Source organism: Erpetoichthys calabaricus, chromosome 2 (genome assembly GCF_900747795.2).
Source record: "Erpetoichthys calabaricus chromosome 2, fErpCal1.3, whole genome shotgun sequence".
Lineage (NCBI taxonomy): Eukaryota > Metazoa > Chordata > Cladistia > Polypteriformes > Polypteridae > Erpetoichthys > Erpetoichthys calabaricus.
The window spans coordinates 281017029-281041428 of record NC_041395.2 but is presented as its reverse complement, the minus strand read 5'-3'; the positions used below and the strand labels follow the sequence as shown (position 1 = coordinate 281041428).

At 36.4% G+C, this 24400-nt stretch overlaps 1 protein-coding gene across 1 annotated transcript in view; it reads right to left on the bottom strand.

Moving 5' to 3' along the window:
* ptpn20 (protein tyrosine phosphatase non-receptor type 20) overlaps window positions 1-24400 on the bottom strand; it is a 211339-nt gene that overhangs the window by 100498 nt on the left and 86441 nt on the right. Inside the window, exons 13-22 of the mRNA XM_051922606.1 lie at window positions 22320-22458; window positions 21796-21948; window positions 16258-16443; window positions 15197-15356; window positions 14768-14978; window positions 10459-10559; window positions 8772-8849; window positions 7179-7286; window positions 2251-2367; window positions 595-797 (exon numbers count right to left, since the gene is read on the bottom strand). Coding sequence (XP_051778566.1) covers window positions 595-797; window positions 2251-2367; window positions 7179-7286; window positions 8772-8849; window positions 10459-10559; window positions 14768-14978; window positions 15197-15356; window positions 16258-16443; window positions 21796-21948; window positions 22320-22458 — 1456 coding nt within the window. The remainder of the gene's footprint in view (window positions 1-594; window positions 798-2250; window positions 2368-7178; window positions 7287-8771; window positions 8850-10458; window positions 10560-14767; window positions 14979-15196; window positions 15357-16257; window positions 16444-21795; window positions 21949-22319; window positions 22459-24400) is intronic.

The window sequence follows — 24400 nt, the reverse complement described above, 5'->3', positions numbered from 1 at the left end:
TTTAAATAAAATGAAAGAACATACATATTAACAAGTGAATGACATTTACATTTAATATGGTATTTGTAATGGGTGAGATATTTAAATCTATATACCTGCTCTTCTTCCTGATTATAAAGTATTACTTGTAATGGTAAGTTTTAGCAAAAAAATTACTAATCCATCCATCCATCCATCCATTTTCCAACCCGCTGAATCCGAACACAGGGTCACGGGGGTCTGCTGGAGCCAATCCCAGCCAACACAGGGCACAAGGCAGGAACCAATCCTGGGCAGGGTGCCAACCCACCGCAGGACACATACAAACACACCCACACACCAAGCCCAATGTAGAATTGCCAATTCACCTAACCAGCATGTCTTTGGACTGTGGGAGGAAACCGGAGCGCCCGGAGGAAACCCACGCAGACACGGGGAGAACATGCAAACTCCACGCAGGGAGGGCCCGGGAAGCGAACCCAGGTCCCCAGGTCTCCCAACTGCGAGGCAGCAGTGCTACCCACTGCGCCACCGTGCCGCCAATTACTAATCCATATATGTTTATATTTCTTATATTTTCAATATTAAAATGGAAAAATTAATGCGGGGGCTCACCAGCACATCAAGTATGCGCACGACAGGTGTTTGTTGCTTCATTCCAGATCTTGGTACAATTGTACTTTCTGTAAGAACATTTTCAAGATCCTCCACATACACATGCTGATCTACTCTTTGACCAACATCCTTGTTTTCAGCATTGCAAAGGCTGCTTAGAGTGTTGTCTTTTTTAAAGCATCTATTTTGCGTTTCACATACACCTGAGTGACAAAACAAAATAAAAATTAACATTCAAAAGCTCTTACGATATCGGAAACCTTTCTTGTTTGAATATGTTTATCTCTTGTGATTTGCGGTGGTTACAAGCGCAGAGCTCCTGCAAAATGAAAATCTGCAAATATGTTTTGGGCACATGATTACTGTATATTCGAAGTTTATTGCACTAAATAAGATGCAAAAAGTTGAGAGAACTGTGAAATAAAATGATCACTGCACAAGGCAAATTCTGTGTGTGAGGCTGGCTGAAGAAACAAAGATGAGTGGTTTCCCCTAGACAAACTGTGTAGTTCAGCAGTTCTTAGTGAATTGTAATTTTTTACAAAATTTAACATTATAATAAATTTGTGTGTGCATTTACTGTATGATAGTAAACAACCAAAATGATTAATATTACAGATACAAAATAAATCCAACAAAAGACTGCACAAATTGTTCAACACTCACAACACATTCCAGTTTCACAAATGCATTTCATGGTGATGTAATTATGAAATGAAATCCCCTGTGAACAGCCTCTTGAAAGTTATGTAAAGTTCTGTCCTACCATGATGGCGATGCATGTGAAGGTATGTAAAAGCTGGGAGAACTCCCAGACGAAGACATTTTTCAGCCCAGGAGAAATCACATGAATAAGCGGGCACAGGGCAAGAACATAAATTCAGGGAAAAATGTAATCCGATGGGTACAAATGTATTCCAATCATGCAGTGAAGCACTGAACAAAAAGACACCACCAGCTGCGATCCTGTCTGTTTCTTATGACTCACTTTTAAAGCTAGTGCCCTCATCTTTCACTCAGCAGCCCTCACAGCAACCGCCAAAGCTGCCCAAATACACAGTACTCCAGATGTTGGTAGGATTTACAGGCCATTTAAGAAGCGCTGTTTATGTCACCTGTGGTTTTCAGCAATAGATCGCAAAACTCATTAAATAATTTCCACTTATTTGTTGACGACAAACCCGCAAATAGGCTATTTTGCGAATCGTAAACCCATGAATCGCAAGGGCTAACGTATACATTTACAGCTAGTTTTACTATTTAGTGAAATCCAGTTCTTAGTGAATACTCATCAAAAATAAGTCTCCTTAAAGTTCATCATTTTAAACATAACAGAAAAACCATAGTGAGGCACAGTGGTGAAGCAGTTAACACTGATGGCTGTTTGGGATAGTGATATCTATCAGTCTATCTACTAACAGTCACAACGCTAACCACTCACTGTAACTCACAATACACGTTTAATCAAAGAACAGCCATCTGAAACTGTACTGTCATGTATGTACTTCAATTTCTACTATATTTTAACCATATTCAGGGAATGCACCAAACCCACCACATATCAACAACATGCTTTTGTCCACTAAATCACTTGATCAACCAAAGGCTCTTCTTAAACTTTAATAAGGAATTGACTTTGTAAAATCATTGACCTACTCTTTGACTGTGAAATAATAAGTTCCACTTCTTCAGGAGAGTTTTGCAAAATTTCTACTGCGCTGCTAAATGTGACTCCTTCCAGACTTGTTTTATTTAGAGAAATTAAGCGTCCTCCTAAAATAACATAAAGAAGAAAAAAAGAACAATCAAAATTTAGTTCCAATAAATATTCACCAGTTCAGTGCTGGCACTGTATATAAAAAACTGGATCAAACAGTTTTGAAACACAATGTTTCAATGTATGATACAAAAATGATTTGTAAATGAATGTCCACTTAGCAATTTAATCAGCACCTAACCAATACCTCTTCGCTGTTTTTTCCCCATATAACAGCTTTCACTTAACAATTTCTTCAGTACTACATGCATTGATAACATTTCTGGCATATCTTGTACTCACAATAGTGCATAATGTAATATGAGAAAAAATAACAAAAGGTAAAACAATCACAACTAAAATGTTGAGCTTAAATTTAAGAGAGATTACACTGTATGGTATAGCACTGAGCTCTATCTATCTATCTGTCTGTGGTGTTTTTGGCATATAGACTTTTCTAACATTTACATTAACTTACCCCACTAATAATGTATGTTCTTCTTTTGCTAAGGGCTAAAGAAACATGCAAGTTCACGCACCTTTCATATCACATAAACAATTAAACAAAACCATGCCGGTGCCTGGTGTGTCTTGATTGGCATCAGATCACTGAAATACCCTCTGTCATTATCATCATCATCATGATAAAATAGAGCAACATAGATTTATATGTTAAGTAAACTGAAAACCTTGCAACTACCTGCCAGAAAATTTTATTGGATATGAACTGCCTAAGTTAAAATGGCAACATCTTGGAAGTGAAAAAGGACAAGCTACCAAAACACGGAATGGATACACAGCCAACACACACTACATGACTCAGACTGCTCACTACATGTCCTGTTGAAGCAACACCAACCATGGGGCCAGTTTTTTGCTGGTCATCCAACGCCAGCAAATAATTAAAAAACAAAAAAGAGCAACAACAGGCAGTTCTTTTTTGAATATGGAAAATGACCTTTAAGCACCGTAACTGAACTGGAAAATTAAGGTTAGACATGCACACTCACACTCAAAGGTATAGACAACATTGCAGGGTCTACTGGTTCAGCCCCTCGGCTGGAAATAGGCTTGCAGCACCTGGCATGAAGATCGTTTCACATAGTACAAAAAGTCATATTTTTCTAGATAGGTGCTTACATTGGTCACACGATAGAAAAATAGGAAAAAATGTGTGATAAGACAAATTTGAGAGTTGCTATAAACTACTTATTCTGTAGGACATCTGGTGAGGCTTGTGTCCCACTAAGTCCTTATTTAAAAATGTCACTAATATCTATCTATTTCCAAAAAGAAAAAATAACCTGAAAGAACCCTAGACCAATTGTATTACCTTGACTCTACAGTTAGGTCCATAAATATTTGGACAGAGACAACTTTTTTCTAATTTTGGTTCTGTACATTACCACAATGAATTTTAAATGAAACAACTCAGATGCAGTTGAAGTGCAGACTTTCAGCAATAATTCAGTGGGGTGAACAAAACGATTGCATAAAAATATGAGGCAACTAAAGCATTTTTTAACACAATCCCTTCATTTCAGGAGCTCAAAAGTAATTGGACAAATTACCAAAGAACCAAAATTAGAAAAAAGTTGTCTCTGTCCAAATATTTATGGGCCTAACTGTAAATATAAAAACTATGGTTCACGTCATTATATCTTCTTCTTTTTTTGCTTTCTGTACAAAGTACTATAAAAAAACATTTCACACTAACAAAACTACACAGACATGCTCTACATATCACATCTTGCTTTGCAGGCAGACTTTCCTTATCTAATTCTGCTACACAGCAATGCTTCCTTCTATCATTGTTTCTCATTAGAAAGAGCTTACGCACATAGATTGCATCAATAAAGAATCCAATATACTATATATCTACAGCAAGCAGCTTCACTGATGCTTCATTTTAAAACAGCCTTTGCAAGCTTATTGCTTCAGTGTAAGGTACACAAATCTTTGTTTATTGAAGCCCTTGTATTTCACCGCAATCCTACTTAAAGATATGTGAAATTCTTTGCAGGTGTTATTTTTTTCAACAATCACATGGAATAAATCCTCCTTCAGATAATATGAAAATAGGTGAGTTTCCATGCTGATCAAATAGTTAGATTTTAAAAAATGAATCTGAGTCATTTGCTTGAATCATACATAGCTGATGTCAGATTGTGCCACCAATAAATGCCAGCATTTTATAGTTTTAAAGCTTCTCTTTTGGTCTTTTTGAAGCTTACCTGCTCAAGGATCAACAACTGAAATGTCAAGCGTCTAACTATTATTTCAGAGTGGGATTAACCTTTTAAACATCATACTGACAATTTTAGTCACTCATTGGAATCAGTGAATGAATGGGAAGTTAATAAACTCATTTTAAGTTATTTTTAAATATCATGCCTCTAAATTGTTAGGAGTGAGCATGAGAGTGCTCCCCCTGTATAGAGTTAATTATTTCCTACCTTCCCATTGTTAATAGGATTGTCTCTTGTGCCGTCATGACTTTATAACTGGAAAATGTGGGATCACACAATGAACTGATAGATATTTTCTCCATTCTGTCTATTGTAAAAAAAGGAACAGTGAAAATTGATTCACCCAGTACCTCTAGGCTCCTGCTTTCCATGACTAGGAATTAACTAATTTACATTAATTCATTCATTAATGTACATCATAAGTTGGTTGGTGATTCTAAATTGGCCCTGTGTAAATGTGGGTTTGCTCGTGAGTGGGCTATGTAATTGAATGATGTTTCCTTCAGAGTTGGCTTTTGCCTTGCACCTAATACTTAAAATATGCGACTCTGATGTGAATTAAACAAATCCAAATCATATATAGACCATACATATGCTCTTACATCCATTGACCAGGATCTGAATTACCAATGTAAAGTCTAGCCCAGTAAAAGCAGCAAGTAGCCTCACTATGCTATACATGATCCCATGCAGTTTATTCTGCTGGGGAAGTGTTAGTCGGATTACTTGCGGTTCCAGACTGCTCTCTTGATACTAGTTTAACCTGACATTAAATTGGAAGGAGCTCATGAGGTTGCTCCAGGAATGACTTCCACGTTATACCCTGGATAACCGTCAGAGTCAGGAATGCTCTGTGAGGGTAGGGGTAGTCCTGAGGTTTCAAAGTACAGAGGTTGCAAAACACATAGCTAACTCTCGATGACCAGAGATTTGACACAGAAGTGATTCCTGGAAGAGGCTTAAAAGTTTCTTTTGGCTTAATTTCAGGTGACCTTGGAGACAAAAAAGCATGTGTTGGCAACAGTTCAGTAGGCTGGAGGAAGAAAGTCCAGTTAGGGTGAGGAAGGTTGGGAGATGCTTGGAGGAATGTCTTATATAAGGTACTGTAGGTAAGTGTGGTAGACAACCCATATGTGAGGCAAGGACAAAGCCTGTGTAACAAAAGTCTAAAGGCCAGCATACTGTATATAGTCATCTGCCATCTGAGCAGAGGTCATTCGTACTTTCTGTTGATGTGCCAATGAAAAACAATAGGGTAAAAATGAAGAAATAAAGAAATAACCAACACCAGCTGCTAGTTGCCTTTTGTCTATCACGTACTTGAGGCAGCACTGCCAGCCAAAGAATGATACACTCTGTATAGAAGCAGTGACAGGAACAGTGGTGACGCTGCAGAGGTACAGTAGTAGCCTCTCAGCTGTCTTCCATCCTGTACTGATGCTACAACCAACAAATGGCCACAAACTACAAATTAATAAAAAATATATATCATTGCACTTACAGAGTTCCACTCCTTAGGGCGGTGACTGGCTATGCCACACAACAGTTTTTGGAGTCGTGCTTCATGCAGCTGGCAGGTCTTTTTTGCTTCTGATCTGTGCAGATGGTTTGCATTTTTTTCTTCCATCAGGAAGATAGAAACACCAGATTAAATAGTAATATAGTGTATCTTTTGCTATTATTATTATTATTATCTTACAAGGTTACATATGTTTTCTAACTCTTGAGGGCCCTTTTAGATTTGTTTTGATCAGTGCTGTTCCATGTGGAAAATTCTTAGACAATCGGCCCACACTGCCTTCCCTTACACCAGTTTTTCTTGACCTTTATATCCAATGACCCAGTTTATTCTTTTTAAAGTCACCACTAGCAGCAATTGGAAATCACCCCATTGGTGAAATGAGAGCGATTGGGAGTTCTCATTGGTGAAATAAACTCAGTTAGGAACAGGAAACATATCACATATTGCTGTTGATCATTTAGGAAACACACCGCAAGACACTTGCAAACCAATGATAGAAATCTGTGACCCAAAAGAGGGTCATGACCCAATGATTGAGAAACACTGGCTTAGGCTACCCACTCATAGACCAAAAATGGCAAACTGTGACACACCGGTGGCAACTTGCAATGGACCCAGTGGTTGAGAAACACCACCTTGCATGCACCCACCATGAGACCGCTAAGACTCCCATACTGATTTGTGCTCCTTCACACCAGCAGTTAAAATATGCTTACCGGTGACTCATACCAGACCCACTGAGCCTCAGTTGCAATGACCCGTAGACATTCAGCCAAATGGCCAGTCTCAAATAGTTGTTGCATGACTGTAGCTTTCTTTCCTTTAATTTATTTTGTATTATATTGTTCAACCTCCCATGTGCGCTTAATTTTTTATAATACATAAACATCTCTGTCATTCTTGGTTAATCATTTGGGTTCAGGAACATCCTGTGAGGTCGATCATGTTTGAAGAATATCAGAATATCAACTAATTTTTTTATGACTTCAATAAGACTAATCACAAGACAATTAAAGAAGGTATGGCACAGTAAAGGAACTTGAGAGATATTTTTTACCTGGCTTAATCTGGCCATTTCTTTCTGCTGGTCCACCAGGAATAATTGATGCAATAAAGATTCCAAGGTCCAATTTCCCTGTGTTGTCTTCACCAACTATTATGAATCCTTTCAAACAGCCAATAGACATGAAACAAAAACTGAGTTGTTTCTTGAATGTTGCCCATTTATTTTGACTACTCAATAATGAAATTTTCAGTTCTGTTTAAATAAGTTTATTCTTATTAAAGGAACATGCCATGCAAAAATTATGTTCTTTTATATGTAATTAACACACATAGTTCGTAGAGGTGGCCAACAAATTATTTTATCTCAAGTTTTTGTGGAGAAAGCTCATAAAAACAGTACCCAATGAAGACCATCTTGGGAAGATGACAAACTAAGTGAAAGACTTCTATGGAAAATTGAAAAAAATATCATGTAACTCATGTCACATAATCCACAGATCCTTCATCTATTCATATTCACAGAATGTGCAAAATTCATGCATTTATTGCTAACATAAAAGTCAGTTTAACAGATTAACAGAAAAATCACATTCTCATAATACTGTGTGTTTAAATTGAAGGTAGGATACTTGGCCAATGAATGAGGGAGAGAGGTGGATCTTCAATTTAAATGTACCGTTATTATAGGCATGTGCCTTTCCTGTTGTCCAGTATTTTAGGAAAAATATGCTTGTATTTCACATGTTCAGATCACACAGTACGGATAGATAATAGACAGGTGGATTATGTGAGTTACATGAGAATTTTCTTTCTATTTTCCATTGACATTTTCACTTTATATGCCATTGTCCAGTGTTGGTCACTGTTGGGTCCTGTTCAACTTGAATATTTGTTATGTTTTTTCTCCATGAAAACTTGAGCTTAAATTTTTTTTGTTACAATCATCACTATAAACTACATGGGGTAAGTAACATATTTAAAAAACAGTCATTTTTGGGTGCTGTATATTTAATTGAACTTCAGCTTCTGTTTCCAGTTTGCTATACACAAATTAGAAATATAGTATGGCTTAAAGACATAAAATAGACAGAAATTATAATACTGAAACATAAATGGAGAAATATCACATAATATATGCATAGAAATATAAATATGGAGGAAGTTTATCTTTTTTTTAAATCGTGATTCCAAATGCCCTAGGTTATCCACATTTTTATTAGAACTTTTATTTAAGAAAAATGTTTGTATATTCTTTAGTATAAGTTTATTATATGGAATTCAGTTTTGATTTAAAGAACTATACACATGCACATTACATATACATAATACCATAGGCCATGAGTAAGAAGTACTCCAAATCTTTCTCTCCCTTAAGTTTATTTGATCATGTACTGTATATCTGACCTACATCTAGTAAATACTTTTGTAAACAGATTGCTGTAACAGAAAAATCTTCGATATTCTTCATTGATATTTCATGTACAAAATCACAGAAACAGTACACTTTCCTTTTTCAGTTCTGCAAGGAAGGACAAGCAAAATACCTGCTGCAGTTCCCACGCTTTTAAAATCACTAAGATTTGGACAAGTTGTTGCCATGGCAACACACCAGAATTTGCAAAGTAAAATCTTTTGACTAACTTACCCAAGCCAAGTTGTGGATCTTTCCTCAAAGTTACACATATAATTTCTCTCTCTGGCACTGTAATGTTGGTTTGAGATTCTAAATCACACAAAGAAGGAACAGTTATTGTAAAACAAAATGCAAAACAAAGGGATGAAAGACTAGGCAAGATAGTATGGCATGTTACGCTGCAGTGGTTAGTCCTGATCCCCCACAGACTGTGCCCTAGGCTTGAAACCCATGCAATTTTTTGTCTGTGTGAAATCTGCACCATCTCCATGTGTCTGTGTGAGTTTTTTTCCAAGTACTTTACTTTCTTCCTACATTCCCAAAGATGTGTGTTTCATATTGATCTGTGGTTCTACTGTAATAGGCGTAGTATGAGTGTGACTGTGTATGTGTGTGGGCATAAGCAGGCCATGTTATGGACTTGCACCTTTTCCTGGGAGTTGCCTGCTTTAAATCCAGTGCTGCCAGAATACAGTATGCCTGGCTCCTTGTGGCACTGAATTAAATGGGTTTGAAAAGTATTTTCTAACTGACTGATAATTCAAGCAATTGTTTTATGAAACGCATTTGTACATTAATTAATCTTACATCTTGATGTTTTACATATACATACATTTACTTAATTCATCTTACATTTTCCTGGTATATTTTTATTTTCCCATATTTCAAATATGAAGAAATTTTTACTTTCATGAAAAAAATGACTTCATGTTTTAATCAGAAAAGCACATTTTGATGTCAATAGAACATCCATCCATCCATTTTCCAACCCGCTGAATCCAAACACAGGGTCACGGGGGTCTGCTGGAGCCAATCCCAGCCAACACGGGGCACAAGGCAGGAACCAATCCCAGGCAGGGTGCCAACCCACCGCAAGACACACACAAACACACCCACACACCAAGCACACACTAGGGCCAATTTAGAATCGCCAATCCACCTAACCTGCATGTCTTTGGACTATGGGAGGAAACCGGAGCACCCGGAGGAAACCCACGCAGACACGGGGAGAACATGCAAACTCCACGCAGGGAGGACCCGGGAAGCGAACCCAGGTCCCCAAGTCTCCCAATTGCGAGGCAGCAGCGCTATCACTGCGCCACCATGTCAATAGAACATGCTTGAGCATTTTAGAAAGATGTGCAATATATCTGTTTGTCTGTGTCTTTGCATATTGGTGGTCTGTGGCAACAATTTTGTAGAAACCGAAAGTATTATGAAATTCTGTGGACAACTTGTCCTTGTTAGTCATATGAGCTGATTAGATTTTGGGTGAATTCTAACTATTCAGCTTTCAACTTTTAATGTTCAAATGTTTGAAAGCCGATACCAACAACAGTCACATCACTGTTTAGAAGTTCACAAAATTTGGAATTGGCATTTAGAGCTTTTAAAGAAACACTTTTGTGACTTCTGAGTTCAATTGCAGTTCAAAATTCTCAAGCACAGTAGTTAAAACAGCTAAACTTTAATTATAAGGAAACACTGATCCCCTTTTATGTCTTTATTACCTTAACATGATACATGACATGACCTTTAAAGAAAACTAAAATGTGAAAAATAAACTTCAGAGATACTGAATCTTGCATACATTTTGGAAGATACACACCATATACTGCACTCATGTTGTAAGTATGGAGAAAGACATGTGGTGGCCATATCAGATTTTTGACTTTTTCATTTAAAACACATACTGTACCATTCAAAGGCTGTTGAACTGAATGACTGGAAGTTTCATTTCCAAGGAACAGCTTTCTGTGAGTTGAAACTTTCAGATCCTTACTTGGCTTTATTTCAGGACTGTAAGAAAATAAATACAGTTTATAAGAGTGCAAGATATAAACTAACATATGAAGAGAATGTAGAATTCAGAATTGTTCATTTACAACCATCCCTACCACATCAACAAATCCTACCATGTCAACTGGAATGGGCAGTAACAAGTCCACCTCTGACCAACTGTGGACTGTCCATAACTAACAACCAAGTAATGAGACAACTGAGGAAGCTACATATAGAAAAAGCTGCAGGACCAGATGGAGTCAGTCCACGAGTTCTTAAGGCCAGTTCTGTCCAACTTTGTGGTGTCCTCTGTCACCTGTTCAGTTTGTCCTTATGGCTTCAGAAAGTGCCACTGCTGTAAAAAGCATCCTGCATTGTTCCTCTGCACCTAATGAATACAGACCAGTGGCACTTACGTCTCACATCATTTTCCCTGGAGACAAATAAAGTTCTATCTATCTATCTATCTATCTATCTATCTATCTATCTATCTATCTATCTATCTATCTATCTATCTATCTATCTATCTATCTATCTATCTATCTATCTATCTATCTATCTATCTATCTATCTATCTATCTATCTATCTATCTATGTACCAATTTTGTGTTTTCCATGTTGTTAATAAAATAATTTTTCATGTTCAACAGGAGTCATATTTTTGAAAATGTTGTATAAACAACACTGACATTGCAATTCACTTTGACATACTTTGTGGATTAAAGTCCATATAATACAAATATTTTTCCAAAAAGTCATATTATCATGAAATTATCAAGTAAGGCTTAAGTTCAAATATTATTAATCTTTCGATTATATAGTCAAAGGGAAATTTTCTTACTTTTTAAGTTGTTTTCATTTGGAAACTCAACATAACAGAACTCAAATGAAAATAACACAGCAAGCATAACAGGTTGCTTTTAAACCAAACCATGAAACTTAATAATTAACCTTCACCTGAACAATAGACTATAGAGCCTTTACTAAACTAGTTCCTTGTATAGGATAAAACATCAAGTAAAATAAAATGGCTACGCACAGGCCAGACTACTGTGGCACCCTGATGGGGCTCACGCCCGGCCGGGATGCTCAGGAGGACAGGAGGAGGGCTCATTCCTCCTCCAGAACTCGAGAGGGCGTCCGCCCTGGTTGTATTGGGGGCCACGGGTACAGAGCTTGGAAGCTCTACCCTGTTGCCTTGGGGACCCTGGACCCCAGCGCTTCCGCCACACCCGGAAGTGCTGGGGGGAAGAGAAGAAGGGACACCCGGAGTGCTTCCGGGTACATAGCCGACACTTCCGCCACACTGGGGAGTGCCGGCGGAAGATTGCCGGGGAGCACCTGGAGCACATCCGGGTGTGTATAAAAGGGGCCGCCTCCCTCCAGTCATTGACAAGAGTCGGGAGGAAGGAAGATGATGTCGGGAGGACGGCAAGGAGGTGGCCTGAAGAGAGAGAAGGTATTGTTGAGAGGCCAGGACTTTGGGGTCTGTGAGCACAGTAAGACTGTAAATATTAGTGTAAATAAACGTATGTTAGGTGACATGAACATGTCTGCCTGTCTGTGTCCGAGCCAGTTCCCACACTGCATTACTGAGTTCTTGCCAATCTCTGAAAAGGTTCTGAGCACATACTTGAAAAACAGTATTTGATTTTGCCCAAATTGAGATAATATAGAACATCCAATTTAGTTAGACAAGGTGGATTGGGATACTTCCATCTGAGCAAAATATATCTTTGTTCAAGGAGCGTGATGTGATGTGATTTTTGATAACGTGATTTTATTTCATTTGGAATTACTGCAAGCATTGCTATTAAGTCATTAGAAGTGATTTTAAGTCCAAGCCTTAAATCTAAGATATTCAAACATCTTTGGAAAAAAACAGTTTAAGTCTAGGACATTCCCAAACCTTGTGACCTAGCAATGCAGATGCTTGATAACTGTTCTCACAGGCTGTACTTTGCCCTGATGCAGACCGGTTCTTATTTTAGTTATCCATTCCACTCCATTGACCTCCTGACGTGAAGTATCAAGCTCCATAAGGCACTTTTACATGAACAACAAGTAAGGAATAAGGGGTGGGTGGGTGAGTGCTGGACCCCCGTGAAATGTCAATTGCCATGAAGCACTAACACATAAATAACAACCTGGGAGGAGGGTTTGACCCATGGAGTTTCAGGAAGGTGAATAACAGTTTGATAACAGTTGTGCAGCTCTTCAAAACTGCTGTAGAAGTGAGCGGCACTACAATTCAAAAGGAAACATAGCGCAGCTTAGAGGGAACATAGCTGATTACCTGTTTCAACTCAAAAGAATACACTTTCCTGTAAAATTGTGTTTTGTGATGGCCATCAAGAAAGGCCAAGTAATTAGGAAAAACAGGAAAAAGCAGGAGTTGATCTACAAAAGGAATGTTTTACCCATGGACAATTACATATAGAATGTTCAAGAGTAAGCAGCTCCAGTGACCTACAATACTATTAATTTTATTTTTTATTTGACTAATGCCTTTATCTAAGTCAACATACAACATTCTAGATACAATTGCTTACATTTCTTTTGTTTTTTCAATTGGAGCACAGGCATGTAAAGTGAGATGCCATGCTCATGGCCACACAGTGTCAACAGTGGGACCTGAACCTGCAGCTTCAAGGTTTACAATCCTAGCTCCAAAGCCTTAACCACTACACCACACTGCCTGCCAATAATTTTAGCCCCTGGTTAAAAAAACAAAACAACTACAACAATTGTGTACAGAAAATTAGACACAGCTATGAAAATAACTATTGTTGGCAGCAACACTGACCAGTGCATACATAGATTTCCTTTCCATTATTAATCAAGCATTTGTAGTCTTGCAGACTTCTATTAATTTATAATATTTTTGTATGAATATTTGCAGCCAAGTAATAGAACTGAAAGTAAGGAAGGTTTATATGGTTTATATTTCTGTACAGATGCCTTTTTAAAGCATGGCCATTTTGAGTTCCTGATAGATGATTTTACAATTAAGTCTAACTACTTAAACAGGGATTTGCTGTTATATATAGGATGGCTCGGAAAAAGTTAAAGTGTTATTCCAGTTGTGAAAGCACAAAGCGCTTGAAATGAAACACCATACCTAAACAATGGATTGGTGAAGTAATGGCATCACTGAGGACATTGCACTGGATTATGGTGGTGAATTGGAAACCACGTCCACAAAGCTTTTTGTTAACCAATTAATGTCATCATCTTCAACTATTGTCACCAAGATTGTGTACCAATCAAAATGTTTTTTTATATACAAGAAGGAGAAATATGACTTCTATACATTTCTTAAATGCTTACTCAGGGAGAGAAACAGAAAGCAAAGTGATCTGGGGGATATTGGAGAAGCACGTCTGTTCCTTCAGAATAAGACAAGCCAGTCAAGTTGGGGTGGACATCTAGTGAGGATACCCATGAAGTTCCCCTAATGCAAGAATTACCTGGCATTGCCCACTTCCAGATTTAGAAGCAGACCCAAAACAAACTGGAATTGTTACATGTTTCAAATATTGTGGCAGAGCCTGGGAACACCCCAGAATGTTGGAGATATTTGTTGGGTTAAGAAAGTCTACATTGGCCTGCCTTATATGTTGCCACTGCACCTCTCACCAGGAAGTGTACAGTGAAATTGAAATTTTATTTGCATATCTTTTCATAAATGGTAAATTTAAGCAAGCGAATAATTTACACATTATTCATGCTTTCCAATGAATATTAAGGAAATACATTTTTACCTAAATTTATGAAAAGCATTAGAAATCATATAGGTAAGCTGTTATTTTATAAAAATGTTTTATAACTATCCTTTTTTTCTAATAATCTGTACTCTGAACAGTATGTTCACTAAAAAAACCAATATCTTAAGAAAGTGGAGAGGTAAAATAATATATGATTATTTTAGTGGAGTAGTAAAACAAAAAGATGAATTGTCTGATTTGCATATAATCACTTGGCTTATGAAGCAAACAATCACCAATTACTTTGGTATATTTCCATGAGGTGTATGCTGAGACGCTACATACAATCAGAGCCCAATCAGAAAATCAGTAAAACTATGCAACTCATTTGCCACTATTTTTGCTTTTGTCCTGAGTCTTGCTGATTACTTGTCACATTGCCTGATACAGAACTAATGACTTCCACACACATAAATAAACCTCAAAGGAAAGGCATGAAGCATAAAAAAAGCTCAGTACCTCCATATATGAATCTCATCTCCGCTCTCGTTATCCATTTTGACACTTAAATTGTCACAGGACTTGCTGATCATGTCTTTTGGCATCAAGTTATTATTGCTATAATGATTCAGTACCATTTCTGAATTGGAAAACCTCTGCTTGGTCCTGTGTCCCTTTATCTGAGATTCAAAGTTTAATAAGCTTTGTTCTGTTGTCAACATATTTCCTTCTGCAAGAAAGAAATAGTGTCAAATTATATCAATAGACACTGATTGCACTTGGGATATGAATGTAACAGTAGATTATGAATGTAATCTGTCTATCTTGTGCATTGCAATCCAGCTAACCCCTTTAAATCCAGTATAGTCTGTATGCATTAAAATCCAGCTAAACCCCTTATATCCAGCATTAATGTCTGAGAAGAAAAAATCCACCCTCTGTGCTCACCTGCAGAGGAAGGCTGGCAGAGCTGCCGAGAGTTCATCTCATTTTGAAATTTGTGCTGAGCCGAGCAAAGATTCAAGAGATACTTGGACATTTTTGAACTTTCTGTGAGAAATACATGTTTTTTACCACTGGTGCTACTTTCAACAGTAAATTTCTTCCTCTAAAAAAAAAAAAAAGATTTTTGCATTATTAAGTCTTCAGTTGCTCACCAGGAGCTTTCCTTGTGATAATTTTTATTAAATCTAAAGATCATTTAGTTGCAAGCAATGCAAATAATTAAATAAAAAGAAATACAGCTGTAGCATTAGACTTATCCTAAAAGGCTTTTATTTATGAACAGGTTTTTACAATTGAATATTTACGTCAACCTTTAATTACCTTTAATTATCTTACAAAAATATTTTATTATTGACAAGAATGCATCAGTAAAAACAGATCACGTGAATATTTTTATTGTACGCAGGGGATGATGATACAACTGATTTTCCCCACAGTCTTTTTCCATTAAGGTTAATCATTTTCTAATTGCAAAATAATTAGAAGTTAATACTTTTTATCTATTCTCAAAAAACAATGACATAAAAAAGGATAACTGCTTAAATTCTGCAACCAAAAAAACTTCTTTACGATAGATAGATAGATAGATAGATAGATAGATAGATAGATAGATAGATAGATAGATAGATAGATAGATAGATAGATAGATAGATAGATAGATAGATAGAACTTTGTTACAAGGAGGATTTTTTTACAGAAACTCAATAAATAAATAAATATTCTCAAAATTTAAATGGATAAATATTTTTGTAATCTCATCATCACTCCAGTGTCTCTTCGATACAAAATAATAAAAGGTACATAGAACAAAACTGGTGGGTTTTATTGAGACTAGTTGTGAAAAGCTACACTTTTATTCATGCTGTGCCAACAATTTTATTATGCTTCATTTCTTTCATTTTTTTTAAATTATTCTGTTTTTGCAGGAACAGTGGCAACTTTTTGTGTAGTCAAACTAACTTCTCTTTGTGTAAAAAGTCATAAGCATGAATTTCTGTACTTACACTGGATGAGATCCGTTCTGTCTCTCTCCATTGGAATCTAAGACTTGCAATCCTTGAGCCATTTTTTATTTCGTAAACAATAATGCCTTTGGCACAGATTCCAAGGACTAAATTCCTACCTACTTTCTTCTTTTCTCTTGTTACACAGTGGAACAAAACACCATATTCAGGCAACTGTTGGATAGCCTAAAAGATAAATTTACAGTTTTTTAATATTCTAGCATTTGTTTGCATGTGTTCATTTGGATATACATTTCACACATTTCACTCCAATACATTAACTACTAAGAAGACAACTAGCTTGTGAAAGACCAGCATTAATTGAACTATAATAGTTTATGAAGGCTTGGTGGAGCAATGAGAAAATCCAATTGGTTTTGCTCTTGACTCGACCTCCTGTTCAAGCTGTGAGGTTTGTCTTATCCAAAAATATTGATGTTAAAAACATAACACACATGGCTTTAGAAGCCATATCACACAGAACTAACAATTCTGGCATTCTCCAAAAAAGAAATAAATGATCTAGCAATCAAAAAGAAAATAAAACAGTTCTTTATATATTTTTTTCCTGTCAACAACATTGTATGAGTCATACCAAAAGTTACAGATTTGAAAATTTAAATTATGGACATCAGAGTCACAGTTAAGTAACATTGTATTTGACAACTTTGTGACTTGGATCTAAGGTTTGAGTCCACTTCTGTTATACCTTCCCTGAAGTTACACTCTACACGAGATTTTTCCATACATCAACAGTCACAGGAATTCACCACTAAACACTAACTAACACAAAAGTGAATAACAATCAAACTGAAAACTTGATTGCCTGTCATTACAAAAAATTAAACTAAGTTAGTACCTCTTTTAAAAATATTGAAATGAGTTGTGCATGTGAGGCTCACTCTTAAAAAGAACAGCTGCTATGATTTCATATATCACAACAATGTCTATGTGAAAGTTACACTAGTGACCTGCTACATAATTCACTGGCATCAGTGTCACCCAAAACCTAACTGGAAAAAATAAACAAAATTTTTTTTTTTGATATATACTGCACCAAATAAAAGTTTGGATGACTAAAAAACATGACCAGATCTTAAATCCCTGTACTTAAACTCAGCACTGAGCAATGGGCTAGACAGAGAGCAACAAAGCTGCAAATCTTCTGAATTGCATGGACATAGTGTGTTAAAAAGTATAAAAAAGCTCTCTTTATAGACCACTTGGACTACTATCCTAGAACTACAGTAATAATCCTCAAGATCTGTTGATAATCTGACAAATCGTAATTCTAAACAACAATGCCAAATACCTAAAGAAATTAGCAGTGCAGACTGGGTTCATATCCCGGGTCCTCCCTGTGTGAAGTTTGCATATTCTCCCTGTGTCTGCCTGGGTTTCCTCCAGGTGCTCCGCTTTCCTCACACAGTCCAAAGATATGCAGGTTAGGTAAATTGGTGATCCTAAATTGGCTCTAATATGTGGTTCTGGTGTGTGTGTGTGTGTGTGTGTGTGTGTGTGTGTGTGTGTGTGTTTGCCCTGCGGTGGAATGGCACCTTATCTGGGGTTTGTCCCTGCACTATGCTAGCTGGGATAGGCTCCTTGCAGACCCCCACGACCATGTTCAAGATTAAGCGGGTATTAAACGACCGACTTTATGAACGTCTTTAATGATAAATCTGACAATATGAGATCCCATATTTCAGTTTCACCTTGCAAACTTAAAATTAGATTAGCAAACCCTGCCTCATCTTGTGTACACCACTGTAGTAGCTTTAATTTGGTAACAGAATGGAAAGTCGCACCTTTAATTTCTTAAATTAAACCTACTACTTGTTCTATAGACCCAGCACCAACCAAACTAGTAAAATGCTCAATAGATGTTATGGCAGCATCCATTATGAATAGTTCATTACTGAATGACGCAGTTCCTGATGAACTAAAAGTGTTAGTTTTCAGAATATTACTTAAAAAGCCAGAGATTACTCCCACATATGCTTAATAATTATGGACCCATTTCAAAAGTACCTTTTCTCTCTAAAAGAGCTGAAAAAGTAGCAGCCACACAGCTCCAGTCTCACCTTTCACATCACAGTTTGAGAAATTCCAGGTTGGCTTCTGCACTGGTCATAATACAGAAACAGCACTTAACTCATCTTGTAAACAACATTCTGATACCATCTGATGAAGGAAATTCCACAGCAATTATGTTGTTAAATTCAAGAACAGAGTTTAACACAATTGACTATTCTATTTTATTACAGAGGCTGGAAAATTATAAGGGGTTCACAAGCACTGTGCTTGCCTGGTTTAATTGTTATTTATCAAATTGTTACTAGTACGTATAGAAATGTGCTGACAGTACTCCATCATTACACTCAGTGTAAATATGGTGTCCTGCAGAACTTAGTACTGGGACATTTTCTGTTTTCACTTTACATGCTTCCATTGTGAACTACCACTAGAAAACATAACATTAATTTTCACTCATATGTAGATGACACCCAATTACATCTTTCTTTTAGATGTTACTCCAGTGCTGTGCTTTATAAATTGTACCAGTGAGTTAAGTAAGTGGATGCATAAGATCTACTTGTCTCTGAATACAGAAAAAACAGAAATGTTAGTTATTGGAGGGAATGATGCCAGTCGCAACAATATTCTGTCACTTCTACCTTATTTGTAATCACCATTAGCTTTCTTGAATGAGCATCAATTTAGGTGTTATTTTTGACACTAGCATGTAATTTAAAACATACATCTTTGAATGCTGGAAGATTAGAAGGTTTTCTAAATATCCAAGATACTGAGAAGTGAATTCATACATTTATTTCACTTCTGTAGGATCACAGTAAGACTACTGTTACTGTAATGTGTTATTCACTGTTTGTTCAAATCATTCTTTATACAGCTTTCAGTTATTTTTCAATGCTGCTGCAAGAATCCTTACACTTGCTTCCAGTTAAACTTAGAGCTGATTTCAAATCCTCCTTTTAACTTATAAAGCCTTGAATGGATTTAGACATCAAGGGAGTAAAAGTAATAGTTTACACTTTAAATCCATTATGATATGCAAAAATCAGGTTATAAAAATGCACAATGCAAATAACGTATAAGCAAAGCAGCATAACCTGCAGCATAGAGAAGTTTTAAAGAAAGCTTAAAGGTGAAGTATACATTGCCATTCGCAATCTAAAATATATTCACACCCATGTAAAAATTATTGAAAATCCCCTCCAAAGCACCCAGTCTGTGCTTTTCTCATATTTGTGTCTGAGGTTTGAGGGAGAATGAAGGAGGTAGGAGGGTGGAGGGAGGATGGAGGAAGTAGAATGGAGGATGGTGCTTTGTCAAAAGACATTTTGTGGAAAAAGTTTTTGTCGGAGGTCAGATTCCATTTTGAAAGAGGTAGGAGGGATGATGGAGTATTAACGGAGGGAGTATGGACGTATTGTCGGAGAATGGATGCTGTTTTAAAAGAGACAGAAGGCAGGATGGAGTTTTGAATGATGAATGATGGAGTTTTGTCAGAGGGAGGAGGATGTGTTAAAATGGACATCATAGTTATGGAGGTGCAGCGTCACAATCCTAAATGGTGAATTTCGAGGAAAGGCTGGTTATGTGGGTGCAAGAATGATGAACGAAGGGCAGAACATGAAGCAACGGCCATCAAAGCACAAGGAAGACATGCAAAAATATTTCAAGTAAATCTCTTTATCATGCATGTCAATTCACTCATGAGAATATTTTACTCACACTCCCTTTTGGTTAATCGGTCTTCATGCACTCACCTACTAGTGAGCAATATAGGGAAACTGTGCAGCCAAGTCTATAAAGCAAGTATGATAAACAATAGAATTAGCTGTAAAGCAACTGGGGCAGTAAGGGCAAGAATGGCAAAAGTTAATTGTATACTATTACCATTTATAAATAAAGTAATAATTAATGGATACTTTGTTATGGATTTAAAAAAAGCATGGGACAAGATGAACTATTACACTACTGTTTCAGTAACAGTTACAAGTGAAAGGAATCATAATTACAAGCAGCATTATGATAAAAATAAATAGAATAGAATTTTTCAAATATTGGAAGAACTTTTTAGCAGATTAAATAGGGAGGATAGTAGCGATAATGGCTGGGAGGGGACAGCATCATAACCAAATCAGAGAATGTTTATTGCTATATGCAAGAAGCATCTAAAAACCACAGATAAATGTGGTTCTTTGTTTTCAGGCCAAAATTATTTTAGGATTGAAAAAGTGAGAAAGCACAGTAATAGACTGTTTACTGCTCAGCCTGCAATATCTAACAAATGCCGATGCAGTGTTGAGTCATTTCATGAAATGTAAAACTTGGAAACAAAAATATATATTGATGCAGCAGGTAACACTTTTCAACTGACAGGACATGCTACGGCTGAGAAAATGGCCTAAAATATTAATCAGCTTGTTGATCACATTTGATGGCTTGAATGTTCCAACAATACTCCTGTCACAAATTTTCAAATGTTCAACATTAGGAAATGGACATTAACCATTCGACATCAGGGGGCTATACTCCATTACAAACATATCTTATGCAGTCACAGGGAGGAATCTGAAAAAAAATACAATGTTCACCATTGACCGATATGTTCTCTGGGTGCCAAACAGGTATACTGGAGGATGTGAAAATGTTACTTACTATTAGCTCATATACTGCACAGTGTTAAGTTGCTTTGTCAGGCCTAAACTTGATCTTTACTAACATAAGGACCCTCTTAATGGTCCAAGCATAACAGATTTTAATGCAGCTGTATACAGAGATGACTGGCTATGGACAACTAAAGGTGTAAAGGACATATTGCACCTCAGAACAGCAATGAAGGTCAAACTGATAATATTCTGGACAGAGAAAATAATTGGTGAGACCTAAATTAGGTCTGAAAACAAAATACAACATTAATTATTTCAGTTCATTTTTGATAAAAGATTTTTGTGTAAATTGGAAAAAGACTACACATCAAAATGATTTAATCCTTTAAAAATAATCTATTTTCTAATATATTCTCATCCATGATGCTGACCATGTTTATATTGTGGTTGGAAGAGTTTACACTCATGTACAGCAAAACTTTACAAATAAATGTTGCTGTAGAAAGTTGCAGAAAATCCTTCATTTGATATATAAAGCCGAGCTACCAAAAAGCACATCTGGACAACCAGGTTTGCAAAACGGTTAGCTCAGCCAGTTACCATATGCATTTACAATCTGTCCACCCCTGATCATTTTTGCACTAGAATAAAAATGAGAATCATAAGTGTCAGCCCCACCTTTTCTCCACACCCTGTCTTCTCTGTTCTGTGCCTATAATCTTCTTTCCCGCTATTCTACCCATCACAGCATGTACAGTATATATACTTTTATTAAGCTATTAATCAAAAGCAGACTAATTAGTATTTGAGATGGTGTCCTTATCTCTGCCCAGTTCACAGCAGCAGAGGCTCTTGTTTTAATGCTCCTGTTAGGATCTTTGTCGTGTACTGTACACATTACCTTTAAGAATTCAATTTCTGTTTCTTCACTGGAAAGCCCCACGTTTCTGGCATGCAGTCTTGAAAGCTCATTTTTTAAATATACCAAATCCATTTTCTCCATTACACTTTTTGGAATATAATGTTCCAACTGAAAAAAGCTTTGCCCATATACCTTAGAGAAAAAAGAAAATTGAATCTGTTTTTATGCCTTTTGTTAAATCAATCAGTAATTATACTGCATTGCACATCATCACAAATTGCTTCACAAGCAAATGCAGTAATACACACTTGTAAATATGCCACTACAGTATATATGAAAAACAATCAATTTTACAAACTTTGCCACAGATATATACATTCCAGTATTGTAAAGGAATGCCATTCAATGTTTCCTTCCAAATTATGGTATAAATATCTTTGGCATAGTATTCTTATTGAAGGTTATATTCATTCTATTGATAAATAAATGTCAAAAATACACAAAAATAAAGTGCCTAGTGAAAAACATCAACAGAGAGCATAAGGTACAGTTACATACAGTACCTCTGGGATATAGTCCCCAAATTCAGACTGCAAGGCCAAAGACCCAAGCTGTAAAGCTGTTTCATCGCTGCAGTAGATCCTTTCTTCAAGGATGTCTTTCCGCATTTGCAAGTAATACTGGTGCCATGTCAATCTGTGCCTTTAGAAAAAAAAGTAATTAACAGAGAAATTCTAAGAAAAATCAAGTATATCTAACAGAGTAAGAAATATGAAATGAGGAAACATGTAACATTTGCAGTTACTGAGTAGAAAAAAAAAATTGGACTTCTGAAGCTGATGACAGCATGCATTTATATTTTACATTACAACACTTCATAGAAATGAGAAACCAGATTATTCTTATTGATGAATGCAGAATTTCTCAAGACAGACAGAGACTGCAGAGTAAAGAGTGAATATGCACTTTAGGTACATCAACCAAAGGTGACTTAAAAAAATAAGATATTGCTTTAGAACAATCTAGATGAGAACAGGCGATTCAGCCCAACAAAGCTCACCAGTTCTATTCAATTAATTCTTCCAAAATATCAAGTCTAATTCTGTTGGTCAATAATATCACACTACTTAGTAACTTATTCCATGAGTCTATGGTTCTGTGGGTAAAGAAAAACTTCTAAATTTGTGTGTGAAATTTACTCTTAAAAAGTTTCCTACTGTGTCCACGTGTTCTTGTTGAACTAATTATAAAGTTTTCATCATTTTAAACACTTCAATCTCGTCTCCACTTAATCTCCTTTAACTTAAACTGAAAAGGTTCAGCTCTTTAAATCTTTCCTCAAAACGTATCCCCTGTACTCTTTTCTGGTTTTTCTAGCACTGCTATGTCCTTTATCGTAGTCTGGAAACCAAAACGGTGCACAGTACTCCAGATGAGATCTAATCACTGCGTTATAAAGCTTGAACAAAACCTCCTTTGACTTCTACTCTACACATCATGCTGTGTAACCTAACATTCTGATAGTCTGGAGGTTGATAGTGACAAGTCCACTGCGACTTCTAAATCCTTCTTATAAGATGTACTTTCAATTTTCAGACTTCCCGTTGTGTGTTCAAACCTTCAAATTTACTTCACATTCACTTACAGAGAGCAGATTTATTTGCAAACAGGCATGTGCAGCAAAATAGGCAGAGGGTTTCAAGTACCTGCTTCTTTTGATCTTATCGCAAACTACTGTCCTAGTAATTTCTTTCTGTCATGAAACTGATAACCACTTTGGTTAACACCACACTCTCACAATTCCAATGTTTTTCAGATGAAATGCAGTCTTATTCATTATTTGTGTAGAATTTACACATTCACCCCACATCCCCATAGGTTTTTCGTTAACACCTTAGTTTAGGTACTGCAAAAAAAGCATCTATTTTTCAATTACTCTTATGTAACAAGACTTTAACAAAGGCTTCATTTAGTCTCCATAACATTTATAGAACATCAGTAGTTATTCACCTTTGTGCATTGTGGCATATTGACATGATGGTAAAATGACTATAAAGGATTCACAGGTCTTATATGTAATATCAAGAAATTTGCATCTCAGTTAAGCCACCTCTGAATACTCCAAAGGGAAGATGTATTAGTCGGTCACATTGCAGAGATGAATAAACATTTTCCTGATGCTTTGTAAGTGTTATGAAGAAGTGTTTCTTAAAGTCTTGTTTTCTTAATGTCTTATTCAATAAAAGTAAATGAATAATAGATGTATTTTTACAGTACCTAATCTAAAGTGTTACAGTTTTTTCTCCAGGACCTCAGATTTCCTCCCACATCCCACAACATACAGATAGAAAAAGGCAGATTCACTACACATACACTGTGTTTTGATATGGGCATTAGCCTCCTTAGAATTGTGTTTATCTAAAGAAAAAAAGGAGAGAAGCTTGGATTTTTTTTAACAACAAAAAAGTTATTACACATATCAGAAACATGTAAATACCAAAACGTCAACATATTCATAGTAGGAAAGGTATTTCTGGCGTCTACTGCTGTACTGATGCAGATTTAATGTATGTGCTTCATGTGATACATTTTGAAACATCAAAGCACATAGGCACTGTTTGAGCAGATGTCAAAAGGTTTTTTT